This window comes from Carassius gibelio, chromosome A15 (assembly GCF_023724105.1).
Source record: "Carassius gibelio isolate Cgi1373 ecotype wild population from Czech Republic chromosome A15, carGib1.2-hapl.c, whole genome shotgun sequence".
NCBI classification, from domain to species: Eukaryota; Metazoa; Chordata; class Actinopteri; order Cypriniformes; family Cyprinidae; genus Carassius; species Carassius gibelio.
The window spans coordinates 23561386-23582256 of NC_068385.1; the positions used below are offsets into that span (position 1 = coordinate 23561386).

Genomic DNA, 20871 nt, shown 5'->3' on the forward strand with positions numbered 1-20871 from the left:
CTGCACTCCCACTAGTGTCGGTGGGTTTCGAGTATGAATCCTGCCCGGATCTGATCCTCTGGGAGAAGCGGACAGCCGTCCTGCAGGGATACGAGACCATCGCCTCCAACTTGGGCGGCTGGAGCATCGACAAACATCATGCTCTGAATATCCAAAGTGGTGAGTTAGTACATGCAGAAGCATGAAAGATGTCCAGTATAGCACTTTATACAATACAGATTGAAATTTCATTTTGAAATGTTTTGAAAAGTTCAATTAGGAAAAGTTCAATTCAGCTATACGCAGCTCTAGTCAGTTTAGTGGAGATGTCTGTATGACAGGACCTTATTTGAGTTGAACAGGTCAATTTTCCTAATGCTGCTGAATTGTTTCTGTCAAGTATTCATTTTTTGCCAGAGCACAGGTGCACTTATCTCAGTAAATGAGGCGTACTTGCTGCACAAGTGTTAGGAGCGCAGGTGGCAGCTTGGTCTGTCACTAAAACCCAGCGCTGTCGACATGAGGACTTCCGGCAAAATTTGCCCAAATTCTTCAAGTGTCAACTCTCTTACCCTCGTTTTACTTTGCTAACTTTGCTACCATTTCGTTTACACTGAAGCTTGTTTTAATGTCTGCTGTTTAATTGATTCTCCTTGGCTCCCCACTCACTCTGTAATTTTCACCCTCAAATTATTCAAACAGAGTGCAATGCAAAATAAGTGCATGCATGCACACCTGAATGCAACTTTATCACACTCATGCGAAATGAATTGCTGGAAAAAAAAACGGACAAAAATATTGTTTTGCCAGCCTTTGCAAAAAATCTGTAAAATGGAAAGAAAATGAGTCACTTTTTTTGCCCTAATACTATACACAATGAACATGGCGCAACATTTCATGAGGGTATGCTAAAAGTTCAGGGTTTGTGAAAATGTATTTTATTAAAAGGGAATCACTCTTTTTCAAATACTTCAATGCACAACCCATTCAACTGACAGAAAACTTTTTAAACAGCTCCACATTTATCACATGGAATACTTTTTGGTGCAAAAGCTTCTATGTTACTCATCAGTATTTTTTTATTTATCATCAGGTCAGTGTATTACTACATTGCCAGATTTGCTTTAAAGCCTCAAGGAAGTGCACTGTTTCAGTTGAAAGTCTTTTACCCAGTGAAATTTTGAGGTGAATTTTCGAGCTTGATGAGAATAAGCTGGATGCATCAGCTCCAGTCAACCCACCTGCATTTTCAGTCCGTCTGTGCTGATTGGCTGGAAATACAGGTGGGTAGACTGGCGCTGATGCATCCAGCTTATTCTCATCAAGCTCGAAAATTCACCTCAAAATTTATTCACCTGTAATTTAGCATCCCTCAAAAAACCCAGCGCGATTCAACAGGTGATTGGGGAGAAAAGGTGCACAAGGAAAATCCCTGAAAATCGAGTTTCACAGTCTTTGCCACTCTGCCACTTCTGCATGGCATTTGCGGTGAGCTGTTCAGCGCTGGAGATTCATTGAGGCATGCCGTGGAGATTCAGATTGACTGATAATAAGAGGAAGTTGTCTTTCATTCTGTGACTGTGGACCTTCACTTCTATACAGAAGCATCTGGCTGTGCGAGTGAAAAACAACTCCTTTCGATAAATGAATTCAGTTCCATTCTGCACATCTCAATCCTGCTGGATATTTAGCAAAACCTTTCTCAAGCGCCAGCATCCGTCCCGTAGTTCTGAGACAGAGAAAAGATTCATACGGTTACATTTAATGTCATAAAATTTGAGCAGAATTGCATCAGCTTTAAAATCTCTTTAAAATCGATTTACTGCACAGTGAAGGCTATTCTGAATAGATTTGGGAAAATGACAATGAATGGGCAAAATACGTATGGAGTCTCTCTCTTTTTGTCACTCAGGTATCCTGCACAAGGGTAATGGCGAGAACATCTTCATTTCCCAGCAGCCTCCAGTCATCGGAAGCATCATGGGTAACGGGCGAAGGCGCAGTATCTCCTGTCCAAGCTGCAACGGGCTGGCGGACGGAAATAAGCTGCTCGCACCTGTAGCGTTAGCCTGTGGGTCGGATGGTAGTCTGTATGTGGGGGATTTCAACTACGTCCGTCGGATCTTCACCACGGGAAATGTCACAAGTGTCTTAGAGCTCAGGTTTGGCATTCTGCATGTGCATAGATACACAAACATTCACCTACCCACTAAAACGACAAGCTGCTTATAGATCCTGTTACATAAGTTGCTCACAAACACAAAGTTATCTGGCTGTCAGTACTTGGAAAGCATAGGATTGATGCTGTTTGCTACTTTTATAGAATAGTTTACCCCAAAAATCGAAATAAAAAATTGTTGTTGGTGACTCAACCTGACTTTAATGATTGCAATGACTAGGGTTTGTTCCACAGAAGAGAATGAATGATGAAAGATTAGTTTTTGTTTCTTTATAAGTAATTGCTGTTGCTCAGAAATGTATAGGATGAATACGAACCTTGCTAACATAGAAGTCATCTTTCCTTTGAATCTAATAAGCATGCATGCATCTCCAAGATGTCTGTTTAAGAGTAAATCATCTGGAAAGCATCACTTAATCATCGGGCAAGGTCTTTTGATAAATCTTTTTTTAAAGAGCAATTCAATATATACTCATAAAGCCACAACATCCACCTGGAAGCATTTTGGAGGTGTACTGCGGATGAATAAACTCTTTACAAATGACATTTCCAGTTGAAAATCACAAATCAGCCGTCTAGGCTAGAGTTTCTCAACTGGTTTCGCTTCAGGACCCAGATTTTACACTGGATCAAGTCGTGATGCAAGACACAATAATAATAATAATAATGTGTTCAAATATAAAACACATTTTGTTGTTTACGTTTAGGATTGTTTTTCCATATTTCTCAAGACCTGTGATTCATTTTAGCTTGTGACCCACCAGTTGAGAATCACTAGCCTAAGAAACATATAGTATGTGCGCAATGAGGGAATCATTTGTGTTCATATGTCTATCCATCTACAGTATTCATAAATACAGTAGATATGCTTGTAGAACCATCTTTAGTGGTTTAATTGTATCCCTCTAACCTTTTTATCTGTACATGAATGCATGAATCAAGAACTATCTGCTTCAGCTAACCTATTTTCCCACTTTCTTCTTCTTTTCATGCTGCGCTCACTAAAAACAGAAATAAAGATTTCAGGCATAGGTAAGAGTCATTCCGTTTATCATGATGAATGAACGTCAGCTAAATACCCTGTACAGTCTTTTGATGTACAGTTGCTTTTGTGGCCGCCTGTGGAACGCGCCAAATGTGTTTTTCGTGACGGACCAAGGAATGCATCGAAACACATCCTCTCCAGAGAGCAATAAAATGGGCAGTGCTACGACTGAGCTTTGAAATAGTGCTGTAGGTCAATGGAGACCAGTTTGATGCATGGGTAAACTCCCAAAGTGGGCTGCCGCAACAGAAAATAAAATCGCTTAAATAATTGTGTACGGTAAGGAAACCAGAGTCAGGGCACATCATTTGAAATGTCAGACAGGAAGATGGAAAAGCAGTTACCAGCTTAGCATAAGCCCGGTATCAGCGTTTTAAATATTTTTCACCCTCAGGGGACTCTTTAAAGAATATAATTACCCACCCCTCCCTATTAGAAATAACCCATGCTGCATTACCCAGAATACAGCGTGATATTTCACCCGATGACAAATTACACATTCAAAGTGCCGTCGGATCTGAATACACAGTTCATAACATGTTTGATTTGACAAATGGCGAAAAAAAAAGCATCAGTCATAAAACTTTGATCGAAGCTTTCAGATATAATGCACATCCTCCCTGTGGTGCTATGAACCCTTAATATGAGATGCGTGGCAAAACCAGCTGTGGGTTTTGACAGGCAGCATCGTGACAGCTAACAGTATGATGCTCAGGTATGACTGACAGGATATGAGCGGGTCCTTGGCGAGAGGTTGGGTAAATTCAGGACACCTGCAAGCTTCAGAAATGCCCTATCCTTCAAGATGAAGTCTTCGTTTAACCCTGCATCCTCGAGTCGTGACTTTCCTGTGGACGATTCCGTCAAGACAAGGGATGGCATCACAGTGTGGACATACAGTAGAAACACACGACTTGGAACAACTTCTAGTAGAACATCACATGGAGTTATAGTAAATACGACATGGCGTGAACGCAACTTAAACTCTGCAGGATCTCCAAGATGAGGACTGAATGCCCCTGCTTCGCCCTCCAAAAGGATCTTAAACATCTCTACCCATCAAACAGTCTGACAAGTAACCAAGCATCTGTTTCTGTTTCTGTCCTAAGGGCCATTCAATGCTTTGTAGCATTTTCTAGGTGCTGCTTTGTATTATCGCCCTTGAACCACGTTTGTGTTGTTCTTTTGATTTGTAAAAGTTTGGCTTTGGGGTATATAAGCTAAATCACTTACCTGAACGTGTTCCAATAATTCATTTTAGAAATATGCCTTTGTAAAAATGACTGCTGGAAAAGGCCAAAATCATATTTGCAACCAGAAAAGAACGGTCATTACTGTTGAGTGAAAACCAATAAAGGCATCTCAGTGTTTCTTTATGTGCACGCAGATGAGAGAATAAGGCCAGACCATGAGATCTCTGACATATCCACTGACCCCCTTTCCACAAGAGTCGCTCACCTCCATCGTCACAGCAACTTGCTGAAAAATCAAATTATCCTCCCCAGACTGACTTTAGCTGTTGAATATAGATGGAGCCTATGAAGGTCGGTGTGTACTCCTCATCACATAAAGCACAATGCTGTGCGCCTCCAATAACACAATGTACAACACCAAGACTGCTGGAACTGAAAAGCATCTAGCCTTGCAAAATGGGATTGAGATTTTTCTTGACAAACCTGTTTTACCTTCCATTCCAAATCGAGGACATCATTCAACATGGTCAGCAACCACATAGTGACATGAAAAGCCCCAGGTCAACCGCAGCAGCCTGTTTCCAGCGATCTTCTAGAAGGTCAGTTGTCAGGCTGAATGATAGATCACAGCTGACAATGCTGCAGACCTGCCACTATTCCTTTCCACTCTCTCGCATTGGGCCACTGGGATTTGGTACTAACAGCTACGCCGTTTGAGGGGAACATGCCTGGGATTTGTTTAATCTGTTTTGAATGCTGATCTGAAGACAAGTTGGGTGTTGAATATGATGGTGTTTGGCAGATATGTGTTATAGCATTTGCTATAGCTAGTCATCTCTAACCTAGCCCTACCAGCCAAGAGTGTTTTTAACTTCATAGTTTTTGCTCTACTGTGGCAATCTTTCTTACATTTTAAGCATTTGAATGTGGATCCTGAGTCAGGCTGTTTTTTAGTAATGATGGCAGACATCATTTAATGAAGAATACTGAATGTTTTGTTCTGTTGCAGTGACCCTTAACTCTTCAGTTTTGAATGCTGATCCTTAAAAAAATTGGGGTTAGCAAATGGGATTTGGCAGATGTTTGTCGTAAGCTAGTCATATCTAGAGTGCTACCACATAGACAGGTGATGTGGATCTTTATAAAGAAAAATTTTCACTGAATCTATTAATTCTCTTGGTGTCCACTATTTCATCTTGGGATTTTATTGTAATTTTTTTATAAGAATTTAAGACAAGTTTGTTTTTAGCAATGGTGGTATTTAGCAAACGTGTCAGGCTTTTCATCTTATGAAGAATGCTTGTCCCTGAACATTTTTTGTTCTCTTGCAGTGACCTTTCTCACTTTGTTCGGTTTTGAAGGCTAATCTTTAGACAAACTGGATGTTAGCAGGGAGGGTATTTAGCAGATAAGTGTCGTAGCATTTGCTGTGGCTAGTTATCTTGACAGTACTATTCCTAAAGTGCCAGAAGTTCCACTTTTTACAAAGAATATTTTTCACTTAACATTTTCACTCAACATTTCTCACTTTAAGTTTTGAATGCTTGTCCTTTGACAGGTTGGTTGTTTGCAATGATGGTCTGTAGCAGGCATGTGTCATAGCATAAGCATGTCATCTCAATCCACGAACAATGCTTTTCACATAACATTTGGTCCTTTCTCACTTTGTTGGGTTTGAATCTGGACAAGTTGGTTGTCCCACCTAGCACTTGCTGCCGCTAGTTTTCACTAGCATACATTTTCAAAACGTCTATTTGACATCTGATAGGAAGTCCTAACACACTAAAAATTATAGAAAGTTTTGCAGATGTCAATGTAGACATCAAATAGACGTGTGTTGATGTACGTGTGCTATCAGGGTGCTAGCACAACCTTATCAGCAACCTTATCTTCGTACAATGTATTGTTCAATTAATGTTTCTGCTGTGTTGCATGTCCTTTCCCATTTACATTTTACATAAACTGAATTTGGCTGTCAACTGTGATAGTTTTAGGCAGATGTGTGTCTTAGATGCTAGTCACCTTTTAAAGAATGCTTTTCACTTAACATTTTTGTTCTCATGCTGTGACCTTTTCTCGCTTTCAAAAACAGTTAACCCCTCCAGGCAGACACTATTCCTGAAAGGCGAGAACATTTCACACTTTTTTTTTGTTCTGTCATGAACAACTGTTATAAATTCACACATTTTTACCAAAGCTAACGTTTATCATGAGTAGAACATTCTGATTTCTACCCTTTCTGCAAAACAAATTAAATCAGCCAATACAGCAATTCTTTGTTTTTCCCTATACTCCAGTTGACAGAAATTGCATGGCCTGGAGTAAAATATTTAGGAGAAGAAAAAAAAGTATGATCTAGCACTAACTTGTGCGAGTCATCCACATTTCACCGCAAGCGGTCTTTGACCACAGGTGTAGCCATCAGCAGAGCTGCGTATAATTAAAGCATTTCACAACTTGAAAGCTGTAAAAACTGCAGTCCATGTGCCTAGACTTTCTATCGTGTTCTCAGAATGTGATTAGTATACTATAGAGAGGAAACACACTATGTTGCTTCCAGATTGGAGTTTTTTCCCAACCGTGAGACACTCTCAAGGCTGATTGGAGTCATTTTGTTTGGCTTTTGTTATGTGTTTGTGAGGGATGACATTGACTGTCCAGCTTTACCATGTAATGGACTGTTTTTTTGGCCTGTGGGCCATTTTGTGTTTAGATAACGGCTGTAGACCACATGCATATCCAGAAAAAGGTTTCTCTTTAGGGGGTTTGGTGCCATACCTATTTGAATGCGCACTGGCAGCACATTAGATGCTGGGCCGACTGCATTAACCGCAGCCTTTACACACTCTACATGCATTTCCATATTTGGAATAAGAGTAGATGCATACAGTAAAAGATAGATGTGGAGAGGACATGGTAGAAATATCTCTAGCTATGGCAGTGGGATCTGTCAACTCTTGATTCTTATTTGCGACATACACAAATCATCACTACAAATCCCTTCCTCTGAAGCTGTTTGTAAAGCATGGGTTTAAATGCGACACATGATTCAGAAGCCTGCTGTTGTTTTTGGTTAATTTATAAAGCGTATGTGTTGTGAGTTCGTGTGGGTAAGGAAGAGGACAAGGGGTCGGCTGGACTGCTGACGTCAATTTATTAATGAAAATAAAACAAAGGTTTTCTAACACCATATGGTGACTTCTATTTTGCTGCGTTCACTCGGAGCTTTCGTTTTCCGGCTTCCGGTTTCCGGTCTCGGCTTCCGCCAGCAGTCCAACTCTCTCTCTTGCTTCCGTCTCCCCTGGCGTTTTATACCCTCTCCACGCCAATTACTAGAACAAGAAACAGGTGATAATAATTTCTGCCCAAACCACTCACTTACCGCTCGTCTCCTGATCCTCTCTCCCGCTGCAGACTTCGCTAAACCACGCCCCCCCTGCCACAGTATAATTTCGCTGTGCATAATAGCCAACGTGTCACTTTAACCATTACAGTGTAGAATGGCTTCAGCACTTAAATTACATTTTAATAATTAAATGAATGCATTTAATGCATTTTAAATCTGAAATTGAAAGCATATTTTACAGAGTACTTTACACAAAACTTTACATCACAGCTTAATGTTTTTCCTTGTTTGTTTGATTTTCTTTTCTTTTTTTAGCAATAGTCCTGCGCACAAATATTACCTGGCTACTAGTCCCGTTTCGGGGGCCCTGTACCTTTCTGACACCAGCAGCAAGAAGGTGTTTAAAGTGAAATCTCTGAACACAGTGAAGGATGTAGCAAAGAACCTAGAGCTGGTGGCCGGCACAGGCGATCAGTGTCTTCCCTACGATGAGACACGCTGTGGGGATGGAGGCAAGGCCCTGGAGGCCACACTTACCAACCCTAGAGGTAAGCCTACATATATCTGGATAACAGTGTCAACATATCTGAGACAGACAGTGATTTTGGCATTACTGGTTCAATTTTCCTATCATTCCCATTAGGCTATGAGCAAAATAAAAATTAAAGATGCTGTAGGCAATCTCAGCTATTTTGCTTCAGTCACAAAAAGAGAGTACTCTATATTTGTACCGATACAAGCCATAAGCAACTAAATTCAGAGCAAACCCCGAAACCACAGCATGAAATTGATAGCAGAACCTGCGGTTTGACTACACTCGTCAGTTTACCAGTATGTTATACCCGTTCTCCTAGTGTAGCATAATGTGCTTTGAGGGGAATCAATTAATGTTGCCTTTCATTTTCACTGACACAAAGGAATAATATAATGGCATTTCCATTTCCTAGTCTGTTAGGTTTTCCGTCATTTGAAAGTAAAGGAACATTTGTGACTGAAGCCATGATTATCGATTATAAATGAAAGATGACGTACCTAAATTTACGCAGTGACGTTGAAATGAATCACATGCTCTAAAATCACTTGAACTGCACCAGATGCATCTCTCTTCCCCAGGATGCTCAATGCCTGGTTGTTGTTCCTCAGACATAAATAATGAATTTAGCACATGGATTTTTTATTAGACTTCTGGCTTCCTATTCCTATGATGAGAGAGATACATTTCGTCCTGTCCTGACAATTATCACCATGTCATTCCAACTTTATTATGGAATGAATATGTGCTTAGCATATATGCAGCTTCCTGTTGGTCCCGTTTTGTTTTGTATTTTATTCTTAATTTTTTTGTAAATCTGAAATCAAAATCTAAAGGAAAAACAATAGAACTATTGCAATTTTATTTTATTTTTGTCAATGATGATTTTCATAAAATTTTCATTATTGCAATGTAGTAAATTTTAAATTACTACATATTTTTTAAAAATTAGACATTGACATTTTTTCCCACAATTATGCATATTTTCTTCCTTTCATTCATTCATTCATTTTTTTGAATGGATGAATGCTAAAGGTGATTCTCGTTAAATTTTAGTAATATAATTGTAATATTATTTTATTGTATAATTTATATATATATATATATATATATATATATATATATATATATATATATATATATATATATATATATATATATTTATTTATTTATTTTTATTTTTTCATAAAAATGCATTTCTTTTTACATTGGCATCCATCGAAGGCTGTACACCAATTACTACCACTTACACCACAATAAATACCACTTATTGCGAAATGTGTTGGAAATATAACAATGATAAAAATATGTTATGATACAAAAATAGGTTTAATTTTCTTTAGGTAACTATGTTTCTTACATTTTATAATTTTTTTGTGAAATATGAATCTTCTTGACAGCTATGTAATTTACCTACAGTAATTGTTTATCATGTAAGATTTTCTAGAGTGAGTCAGTCCTCCTAGCAGAGATCCATTCCCTTTCTCTGTCTCTTGTCTCTAGGAATTACTGTGGATAAGTATGGCGTGATCTTCTTTGTAGACGGCACCATGATCCGCCGCATTGATCAGAATGGTATCATATCCACCCTGCTGGGCTTCAACGACTTGACCTCTGCACGACCCCTGAGCTGCGACTCAGTGATGGACATCTCGCAGGTGGGCAGCCTTCTTGAGTTCCCTCTGTGGCTTTCTCATCCATCACACCTCTTGTTAAAGCCGGTTTATGGCAGGATTTGTGAAAGGGCCAGCACAAGTATAATGTTCTCCTGCCATGTTCGGCGTATGTAGGCTGCAGCTGACAACTCTTCAGGGCAGGTCAGGGGTATTTGTGTTGACTTAGGTCCCAGTAAAACAGACGCCGCCTACAGCTGCAGGTCTGTGAAATCCAGTAAGATAAATATTGATATACCGTTCAAAAGTTCTGGCCTCTTATACACACCCGGTCTGCAAGGATGCTTTCTTTGATCAACAATACTGTAAAAAATTATAATATTATGAAATATTCAAACAATTTAAAATAACTATTTGAAATATATTTTAAAATGTAATTTACTCCTGTAATTGCAAAGCCACATTTCCATCAGAAATCATTCAAAAATGCTGATTTGCTGCTCAAGACATTTGTGCTGCTTAATATTTTTGTATATCACACACACACACATACACACACACACACACACACAAACATATATATACACACTCTGATGGATGAATAGGAAGTTCAAAAACCTATTTGAAATAGCATTTTGTTTGTTTGTTTGTTTTAATAAAAAAGTTACCACGAAAAAAATACTGACCCTTACTATAGTTTACATTTTATTTCTACATTATATTTATAATATAGATTATATAAATTATATATTTTATAATTAATAATAAAATATATATAGATTTACATAATTTTATTTTTTGGGGGGAGAGGCTTTATTTTGCTGAGAGGATGTGGAGCACTGGGGGAGACGGCCCCCAGCTGCAACCCAGAGAAAACCTCTCTACCCTGAAACACACACACACACACACAAGCAGATAGACCACTGCAGTCCCAGCCTCAATGATGACAAATCACACCAGCTTCTACCTAAGACACTCAGACAGTAAAAAGCATCCATTAAAAATGAATGTGCAGCACACATTAACTGCATCAAACATGCCGCCGCATTATTCAAGCCTGCTGCTGCCACACTTTTGAGGGCTCATCTGAAGCCTGATTCCTTTCTCTCACACATCGCCTGCCAATTTTCACCTAGATTCAAAATATATATATAAAAAGAATTTGGTGCCGGGTGCCGAGTTCATTAACGTAGAGCTCTTTAGGTCCTGATATCTCAGCTTCCTGTAAGCCCCTCCTGGTAGGTTCAGTTCTGTGATGGCTTCATTCCTTTCCACTTACTATTCAGATCTTGTATTCAGAGCACACCCCGCATTATATTCCAAATTTGTTTGCCTTTCAGGCAGCGCAGGCACCCTGCAGGAGTGCTATGAATTTGAGAGTTGGCAGGAAAATTCTCAACTCTTACATCGGTTTCGGGAATAAATATTCTCCTTATCCCCTGGTGAACATAGAACTATGGTGATAAATGCACATTCATAAATGGGAATATTAAAATGTATATATATTTTTTTCTCTTTTGTTTTTTTGTACATAATTAAGGGTTTTTCTGCTAGGGTTCATCAAACTTCAGAATTACACACACACACACACACACACAATGACTTTGATACTAATTTTTTTTTGTCTCGTTTCCACTGCGAATAATACCAAAATTACTGTGATTTGATTGTATACTCTATGTAAAATGTTTAGTATGTTCGATTTTAATTGTACTTCCTCAAATACATTTTTTTTCAATAATTGTGAATGCAAAAATAATGATGAGCAACAGTTGCCATCCACCATTCCCTTCTATTTTTGGTCTTATTTAGTGTACAGTAAGACTATAGAACAGGACTAAGACTATACACTATTACACTATAAGACTATAGTGTAAGATTATAGAATATCATTGTGTTTGGGTTGGTTTCAACATAATATTATAGAATATTATCCCAAATAAGTCGTATAACAGTGACACAATGAAGCTAGAGAGAATACAATTTTTTTTTTTTTTTTTTTTATTGGATACAAAAAATACAGTACAGCAGTAAGATACTATTATCACAGTTTAAAAGGCCCATGTTATTTATTTCTGTGTTGCCAAAGTAGAATTTCCATCCTTTTTCAGTGTCACATGATCCTTTTCGAAATCATTCTAATATGCTGATTTGCTTTGGAAAGCGTGACATGTTTTCAACATTCTTTTAAGGATGATTTGCTGAAAGGAAAGTTCAAAAGAACAATTATTTGAAATCGATTTTTTCCCCTAACATTATAAAAGGCTGCACAGGCACTTTTTTAATAAAGTATATGTTTGTTTGTTTTTTAGCTTGAGAATGTTCTCCGTTTGCATATTGGTTCAGGTCTATTGTAGTGGCGATAGAAACGAAAGAGTTCAAGGTGGGCGGAGCTTAGTGAAAGGTCAATTCTGTATCCTTTTTGATACCTCAGGAATTTGATTGGCATTTAAATGGTGAGCGACCCTGATATCTACAGCAACGGCTGCTCCAAAACAGCATGTCTTCAAACGAAGTGAGCGATTCGTTTCCTTTTTATGTATCAAAATTGATGATAAACAACGGAGTAAGGACTGTATTGTGAAAAGGCTGTTTAAGATGCAAGCGTGCTTACATGCTTTCGGACAAGGTCAAGTCTGCGTGTTCTCATTACGCGTGTGTGAGCGTATGTTGAAGGATTTAACAGCAGCTGTTCTAGTGTTGGATTTACAAGGGTGCGAGCCATTTATTCTCTCTCTCTCTCACTCTGTTAGTGTGAAAGTGTGAGTAGACCGAGAAATAGAGATGCTACATCCTGCCTATCAGTCACTGAGGTATCAAATCCCGCCTAAACACACACACACACATTTACAGGCGTTGAATATTTAATCACCACTGTTCAGAAGAAAATGGATTTGATAAAAAAAAGAATTATCCTGGTAGCGCAAAAACATCTGTTCGTCGAGTGCCTTTTCATCTGGAAAATGTATTATTTTTTTTATTTTTTTTCATGCAATATGTTGCAAAAAGCCAATCCTTTCTAGTCCTGGAATAAACTTTCTAGCAATGAGTCGTCCTCTAATCATATCCTTAATGCTAAACCTACCCTAAAAAGTGATTGGTAGGTTAGAATGGTTGAATCGCTAACCCTGGATTTAACCCTAACTCTGAAATCTGATTGGTTAGACTCCTAAATCTGATTGGTTATCGGCAGAGTTGTTCCAAGACCAAAACCTCCTACTTCAAATAGTCTTAATAATAATAAAACAAGGTGTTTTCAACAATATTTCAATGTTTAGAGCGCTTATTGTTTAGACCAGGGTTTTCAAAGTTTTTCGCAAAGTGGTACAATAAAAATTCTGAGGAAAAATATATATTCACTTGATTTATAGTGAAAAATAAATTTTGTTGAAAAAATTGCTATTTAAATAAAAATGTTACATTAATAATAATGTTTTACAATTATATATTTTGGAAAGGGCGTCCTTCTCAAATGATATTTGCGGCTGCTTGACATTAAACATTTTGAAGAACCTTGGTTTAGACTCGGAGTTGCCCTTTTTAAGGTTTTTATTAGATTTGTACAAACATATTGCATTTGAAACCAAATGCAGTGCTTTCCAGACAATGCTCTTTCACTGACGTCTCGAGAAGGTCTCGGGTATCTTTTCTCGTTTCTTCAGTGATTGTTTTGAATTGGCATTTGGTTTTGGTTAAAGCTCAACCCTCACCACCTCCACTTCTGCACTGCTCGCTCCGTGATGTGTCTTATTATATTAATCCCTCTGCCGTGATAAGAGATCTCGATATCATGTTGTGTGTGTGTGTGTGTGTGTGTGTGTGTGTGTGTGTGTTGTAGGTTTCAGCTCGGGGGAGATATCACTGACTGATATCGAGCTGAACATGGTGACTCAGTTAGGATGGGAGAGTCTTCTTTCTTCAGGTCTTACTGTGACTTAATCGTATCTTAAAATCAATGTTTGGTGCTACTTAAGCCATGGCCGTGGCTGTGGCCAATAGATTACTGCAAACCAGCGTCTAAGAGGCAGTTTGATATAGATCAGCGTAAGGTGCGGGCATCATTTCCAGGAATGAAGGCAGAATGCTGCATTGAGTGCTATGTTTTATGTTGTTGAGGACTTATCAGACAGCCCAGGGTCTTTTGTTCCGCAGGGTCTTTTGTTCTGCAGGGCCATTTAAATTTTGAAGTTTTTTTATTTTATTTATTAAAAAAAAAAAAAAAAATGTGTGTTCTGATTTGTTTTGTTATCTGAAGCATTCTGATGCATTTATGTTTATCTGGGTTTGTGTGTGTTTTAAACACCAGAATGTATGAAAGTGCCTCCACTTTGGACATTTTATTTTATTTTATTATATTTTGATTACATCTTTTATATAATCTCAGTTTTTGTTGTTGTTTTTCAATATTTTATTGTACCAGTCAACAGTCAAGACATTTATACAGGCTAGGATTTAAAAAAATATAAGCATACTCATATGCTTCATGTTTCAAAAATGCAGCTTTTAAGAAATAGTAAGCACTATTCTGTGTATTCTGTAGCCATCCACTTCATGCAGTAATATTACCCATAACTCCTCACCCAGAGTTTTCCAGGTATTTTAAATGTTCAAGTGGTATCAAGAAGTATTAAGTATTAATGCTTCATTATATTTTTCGGATATTAAAGGACTGAGTCTGTAAAATGTAGGCGTTGGAATTTTTTTATTTATTTATTTATTTCATTTAAATGCTACGTCTGTTTGCTAGACTCTCTGATGTAAATGCCAACATAATGTTCTTTTGTCTCTTCAGTTTTATATTATGAGAAAGTCAGAAAACTTTGAAGGCAGATTTTAGTGTACTACATTAGTCCTGCTATTTACATAGTTTTTTCTCACTTCTCCATTAAAACCAACATGTCCCAGTCAACTGCTCCAGATTAGTTTGCGACTTGTATAATATTTTTAATATTAAGCTCAGCTTGATAGCTTTTTGTCTATTCTCAGAGTGCATTAAAAGCATCTTTTAATCAGCCTGCCTTGTTAGCATGCCAAGAACACTATTGAAATAAGACACTTCATATCCGGTCCCTAAGAGAGTGATTACAGTCCCCTAGTGAAGAGAGGGTCTGTGCAAATTCACCAGATTCAATCATTTCTGTGTTAAAAGCCCGCTGCATTATTTTCAGAACAATAAGTCATAATTTAGGCGGCAGGAAGCAGTGGGTCTTTTTTTTTTTTTTTTTTTTTAACGAAGGACCTGTTCCCCTGCTGCAGTCGCTTTCCATTATGAAATTAATAAGGCAAAGCTACAAAAAGCCATTCATGTGGAGGGGTGACAGATACGGTGCAAGGATTTTGTTTTGGGAGTCATTCTCGCCACTGTGCTTTAATCTGATCATTTGACTTGCATTTTCTCTCGCGCTTCTCTTTCTTATCACCATTTCAACTTCCTCTTTTAACTTCCATGTTTATCAGACAAATCAGCCTCAATTCAAGAACTATTCGTCTTCAGCAGCAACTGTGACCTATGACCTATTCTAACCTTACTAGTAAATTACACAGAAAGAAGTGTCTTGAAAATCTAAAAATGCAGAAAGTTTCCTGTGAGGGTTAGGGTTAGGTGTAGGGTTGGTGTAGGGCAATAGAAAATACGGTCTGTACAGTATAAAAACCATTACACCTATGGAGAGTTCCCACAAGGATAGCTGACCAGACGTGTGTGTGTGTGTGTCATATTTGTTTTTCTATTAGTTGTGCAGTATCTGGCATTTTGATTTTCACTTTCTCTGTAGAAAAAAAAGGAAAACACTCTACAAACTGAAATGTAACTATTTCTTTCAAATTAAAGTTTCTGCCAACATCTAATGTTTTTCTTGTGCAAATGGCGAATTTAAAAGAACCCTTACAGTAGGCAACAGCTAACCCTAACCCAGATAGAGTAGTTAAAATAACACTTCTAAAAAAAGATAAGTCTTAGTTTTAAATATCAATATTTAACAAAATACAGTTTTGAAATAAAAAATGCTATTTTTATACACAAAAGACTAATAATAATAATAATAATAATAATAATAAAAACTCTTATCAAACCATGCCATTAAGAGGACTTAATCAAGAAATACATATTATGTTTAATTAGTATGATTAAAAATAACAATAATAATAAAAATATTTTTTTCACAATCGTTCGTGTATGCCGAGCACATATTGAGGTTTTAATTAAATATTGTTGCAGTTAAAATAGTTTTACCTTGATTTATGTGATTTATTTAAGTGTGATTTATTTTTGTGTTTTTTTAGCTACTCTCTGCTTATTGTAAAGGTTCTTTTAAATATTCTGTTTGCCTGTGAAAATCTTGACTGATGTCTGACTAAAGGCCCATTCACACCAAGCACGATAACTATAAAGATAACGATAAAGATATAGTTCTAAAAATCGTTCTCAATATTAAAGAATAGTCCACACCACAACTATAACGATGAAGGCAAAGAGAAACGATATTGTTGGAATCACTTTCAGAACGATTTTTTTTTTTATTGATGAATGATAAAAACATTGCCAACCAATCAGAATCAATCCTGCCGAATGAGCTCGTGAATTTAAAGCAGCAGACGCAGGTCCGCTTAGAATACACAGACAATATCGTTCGCTGGTGTGGACGCTAATATCGTTATCTTTATAGTTATCGTTCTTGGTGAGAATGGGCCTTAAGACCTTGAAGTTGGCAGAAACAACATTGTTTAAAAAGAAATTAAATTGTCCCCTTGGAATTATAAGGTTCTATCTGACATTTTTGTCAAAATTTAGTTATTCTGTCATCAGTTATTACTCGGAACTACTCGGGATGCAGATAGAACCTCATAATTCCAAGGGGACGAAATGTATGTTTATGTTTGAACTTTTTTCTACAGATGGGATTTTACATATTTATGTATTTATTTAGTTGAGGTGAACCTTCTCCAAAACTGGTTGAGGACCTGCTTTTTAGTTTTGGTTTTCACTTTTTTTCCTGTGTCAAATTTATTTTCAAACCTAACAAATAAAATATATTCTTAATGTTGCTTTATAACAGTGTATTTTCACCTGTCTCATGTAGGTGCGTCTAGAGTGGCCCACTGATCTGGCCGTGAGCCCGCTGGACAATTCGCTTTATGTTCTGGACAACAACGTAGTCATGCAGATCTCAGAGAACCATCAAGTGAGGATTGTGGCGGGAAGGCCAATGCACTGCCAGGTGCCCGGCCTGGATCACTTCCTCGTCAGCAAAATCGCCATCCACGCCACCTTGGAATCCGCCAATGCTCTCGCCGTCTCCCACAACGGCTTGCTTTACATCTCTGAGTCAGATGAGAAGAAGATCAACCGTGTCCGACAGGTCTCAACCAATGGAGAGATCTCTCTGGTCGCTGGCGCCCCCAGTGGCTGCGACTGCAAGAACGACGCTAACTGCGACTGTTTCTCGGGCGACGACGGCTATGCCAAAGATGCCAAGCTAAACGGGCCCTCCTCATTGGCGGTTTCGCCCGATGGAGAACTCTTCATCGCCGACCTGGGAAACATACGCATTCGATATGTCAGGAGGAACAAAGCGTTCCTCAACCCTCTCAACATGTATGAGGTTTCCTCGCCAATTGACGACGAGCTCTACCTGTTTGACATGAACGGGAGTCACATCTACACTCAGAGTCTGACCACTGGAGACCACCTGTACAACTTGACCTACTCGGGTGAAGGTGACCTGAGCAGCATCACGAATAAGAATAAGAACAAAGTGACCATTCGTAGAGACACGACGGGATTGCCGCTCTGGCTGATGGGTCCTGATGGCCAGACGTTCTGGTTCACCATTGGAACTAATAATGCGCTGAAGAGTGTTGCTGCCCAGGGTCAAGAGATTGCCATGATGACTTATCATGGAAGCTCAGGTCTGCTGGCCACAAAAAGCAATGAAGACGGATGGACTACCTTCTATGAGTGAGTATGCTTTCTACTTTGTTTACTATTTTCTATACTAAAGGCTAAAAACTTTACCATGGTGAATCGAGTGTAGAATGCATCATGCTGCAAAGAAGCAGTTCTTTTTTTTTTTTTAACCCATGCAAGATGTTACATTTGGGTGAAGAATTTATAATGTTCATATTTAATATTAATAATATGGCTTGCATATTCACAAATAAAATGTATATATTTACAGTATATATTTGTATATGATGTTCTTACATAATCCTAAAGATAATTTATTTACATTGTTAGATATTAGAATGTTTATTTTATTATGTAGAAGTGTACTGTATTGTTTATATTATTTTGATTTTAAACTTGGAATATAAGTACAATGCATTACTGTACATAATGCACAAAAAAATGTATACATTACATTCAAAATCAAACATTTGTATGATATATAATATATAATATTAAAATTGATTTGTTATATTATCAAAATTATATATCAATAATTATTTTTATTATAGATTTGACTTATAATTTGAAAATTTTAATATTAGAGAACACATTATATTACATTATCATTAACGGTCATATTTAGATTTTGTTTTATTTTATACACGTGTGTGTGTGTGTGTGTGTGTGTGTATGTGTGCATGTGTGTGTGTGATTGTTGATAATATTACATAATCTTAAATAATAATGTTGCAGTTGTTATATAATTGTGACGTGAAGTGAAATGCTTTTCAGTGCCCATATTATAACTTTTATATATATATATATATATATATATATATATATATATATATATATATATATATATATATATATATATATATATATATACTTATTCAAGCTATATCTACAAAAAAGACAAATATGTTTTTGGCTGCATATAGAGTTTCTCATTCATCACAATGTACTTTACAGCACTGCTTCACTCAACTATTGAAAGTTACTAAGTTTACTCTTGCTCAGCGTACATTGCGCAAAGGTCTTGGTTGGCAGTGGGTCTTGTTACTGTAGATACAATCAAGAGTTCATGAGGTCTCTGTGGTTTATCGGACTTCAGTCACCTGCTGTAAGGTAACTGGTTTCAAGAGTATCTCAGGCAGTGTTGTTTTTAGAGTTCCTGTTTCCGTAGTTCAGGCACTCATTTTCTTTTCTAACCTTTAATATTTATTTTGATTAAATGAAAAAAAAAAAAAGTAATATATTTATGTTATGTATACCTGAATATAAATTGTTAGATGTCGGCCATTGTGTAGTTCCATTTGTGTTTTTACCCATATTGTATATAAGGCTGAATTCTGCTATTCAATCAGTTATAATTGGTTTTGATTAACCAGGCACATAACTCTAGGTACTCAGTGGTGGCACAGGCCTGCCAACTAATTCCCTCTAGCTTATGTAAGACAACATCTCCAGTATTTGTGTAAGTTTTCTATGTTATTCCAATTACAAATTAAAATTAACATTTTGCCTGTAGGCCCAATGATTTTTCAGAGTCCCACCCAAACAGTAAATCCATCCTACACCCCATAACTGATTCCAGATTAACTGTATCACTGTATCAGTCCAAGAGAAGTTTAATAAAAAGCTCATCCATTTAAAAAAAAAAAATGTCTCACATGGCTCCAAGGGGTGAACAAAGGCCTCCTGTAGTGAATCAATGTGTTTTTGTAATAAGAATATCCATATTCAGAACTTTAGCAGTTCTGAATGACGTATGAAGTAAGTGCTTCGCTTGCGCCGCTCAGAAATGCAGCAGAGAGGTCCAAACAAAACGGTGTTCACTAATTAGAAGTACAAAACGAGGATTTGTAAAGAAGAATGTCAGAGGATTTCAATATAAGCCGAGAGGAGACTGGGTTTTCTTTGCTAAAGTAAGGGAACTGCTTCCTTTGCTCCTGTTAACACATGTTGGTTTTCACGAGACTCACCGGCGCATGCACAACGCTGATCTCATACATCATCCTCCCTGAACTGCTTCATTTACAACAGTGAGCGTAAGCTAGATTAAAGTGATTATTACGTTTCGAATATGGATATTTTTCTTACAAAAATGCATCGATTCACTACAGAAGGCATTTGTTCAGCCCCAGGAGCAGTGTAAGACAATTGGATTTTTTTTTAACGGATGCGCTTTTTATTCAATTTCTCATGAACAGTTGCAGTGCAACACCCAGTGAATGGCATTAAACAGCTTGAAAGATCAAAGACATTTTTTTAAATAGCTGACTGGATTTGTATGAAAGAAGAAAGTCTTATACACCTAAGATGACGTCAAGGTGAGTAATATGTTGGCTAATTTTCATTTTTAGGTGAACTAACCCTTTAATACTTTTTTAGCATATTTATTAGCATATTACTTTCATGTGACCTTGACTAAATTAAAACTTGACTAATTTAAAACTACTTCAAGCACATTTATTGCTTGTACTGTTTATTTTAATGTACAAATGCTGAATATTTGATAAGGCACATAAGCAGTTGTAGATAACCAACTGTAAGTGGCATTGCCTCAAGGGTTCAGGAAAGTTCTGTTGGTTTGTCCTTTGTTTCAGTCCCATGCTGTCATATCATTCGTTGAACAAATGGCAGGCAGAGTACATTTACTCAATCATTGCAATTAGTGAGATAAAAACCCAAAACAATAATTAGCATCAGCAATAGATGCTCTGTTGTTGTTTTCCCCTTCCTAAGCAGTTAGATCAATCTATTTCCCCAGGCAACATGAGGTCGTCTTTTGTGATGAAAGTTTGATTTATGTTTTTTCTTTATTTTTTAATTATTATTTATAGTTTTTTCCTTTTTAAAAAAGTTTGTCTGCGGATGTTACAAAGACCAGGACTCGTGCAGAAACTGCGCGACAAGTAGTGCAAGCATTACAAAGACATCTGCTATGATGTCCAACTATTCAGCTCTGGAGGGAATATGTTACTGTGTATGCTAACATATACTGGATGCGTATTTCTATGAGTTTCAATTCCATTTTTATTTCTGGAACATATGCATTTTTCCACTCAGTTAAACAGCATTTGCAGTTATACA

General features: G+C 37.3%; 1 protein-coding gene across 5 annotated transcripts in view; it reads left to right on the forward strand.

Annotated features, from left to right (window-relative positions):
- LOC128028754 (teneurin-4) overlaps positions 1-20871 on the forward strand; it is a 226762-nt gene that overhangs the window by 179052 nt on the left and 26839 nt on the right. For 4 of the 5 annotated variants that reach the window (XM_052616071.1, XM_052616067.1, XM_052616070.1 and 1 more), the window contains 6 exons: positions 16-159; positions 1892-2141; positions 3170-3190; positions 8058-8290; positions 9778-9932; positions 16967-17844. In XM_052616071.1, the coding sequence (XP_052472031.1) occupies positions 16-159; positions 1892-2141; positions 3170-3190; positions 8058-8290; positions 9778-9932; positions 16967-17844 (1681 nt within the window). The remainder of the gene's footprint in view (positions 1-15; positions 160-1891; positions 2142-3169; positions 3191-8057; positions 8291-9777; positions 9933-16966; positions 17845-20871) is intronic. The other variant, XM_052616069.1, reaches the window with a different exon arrangement.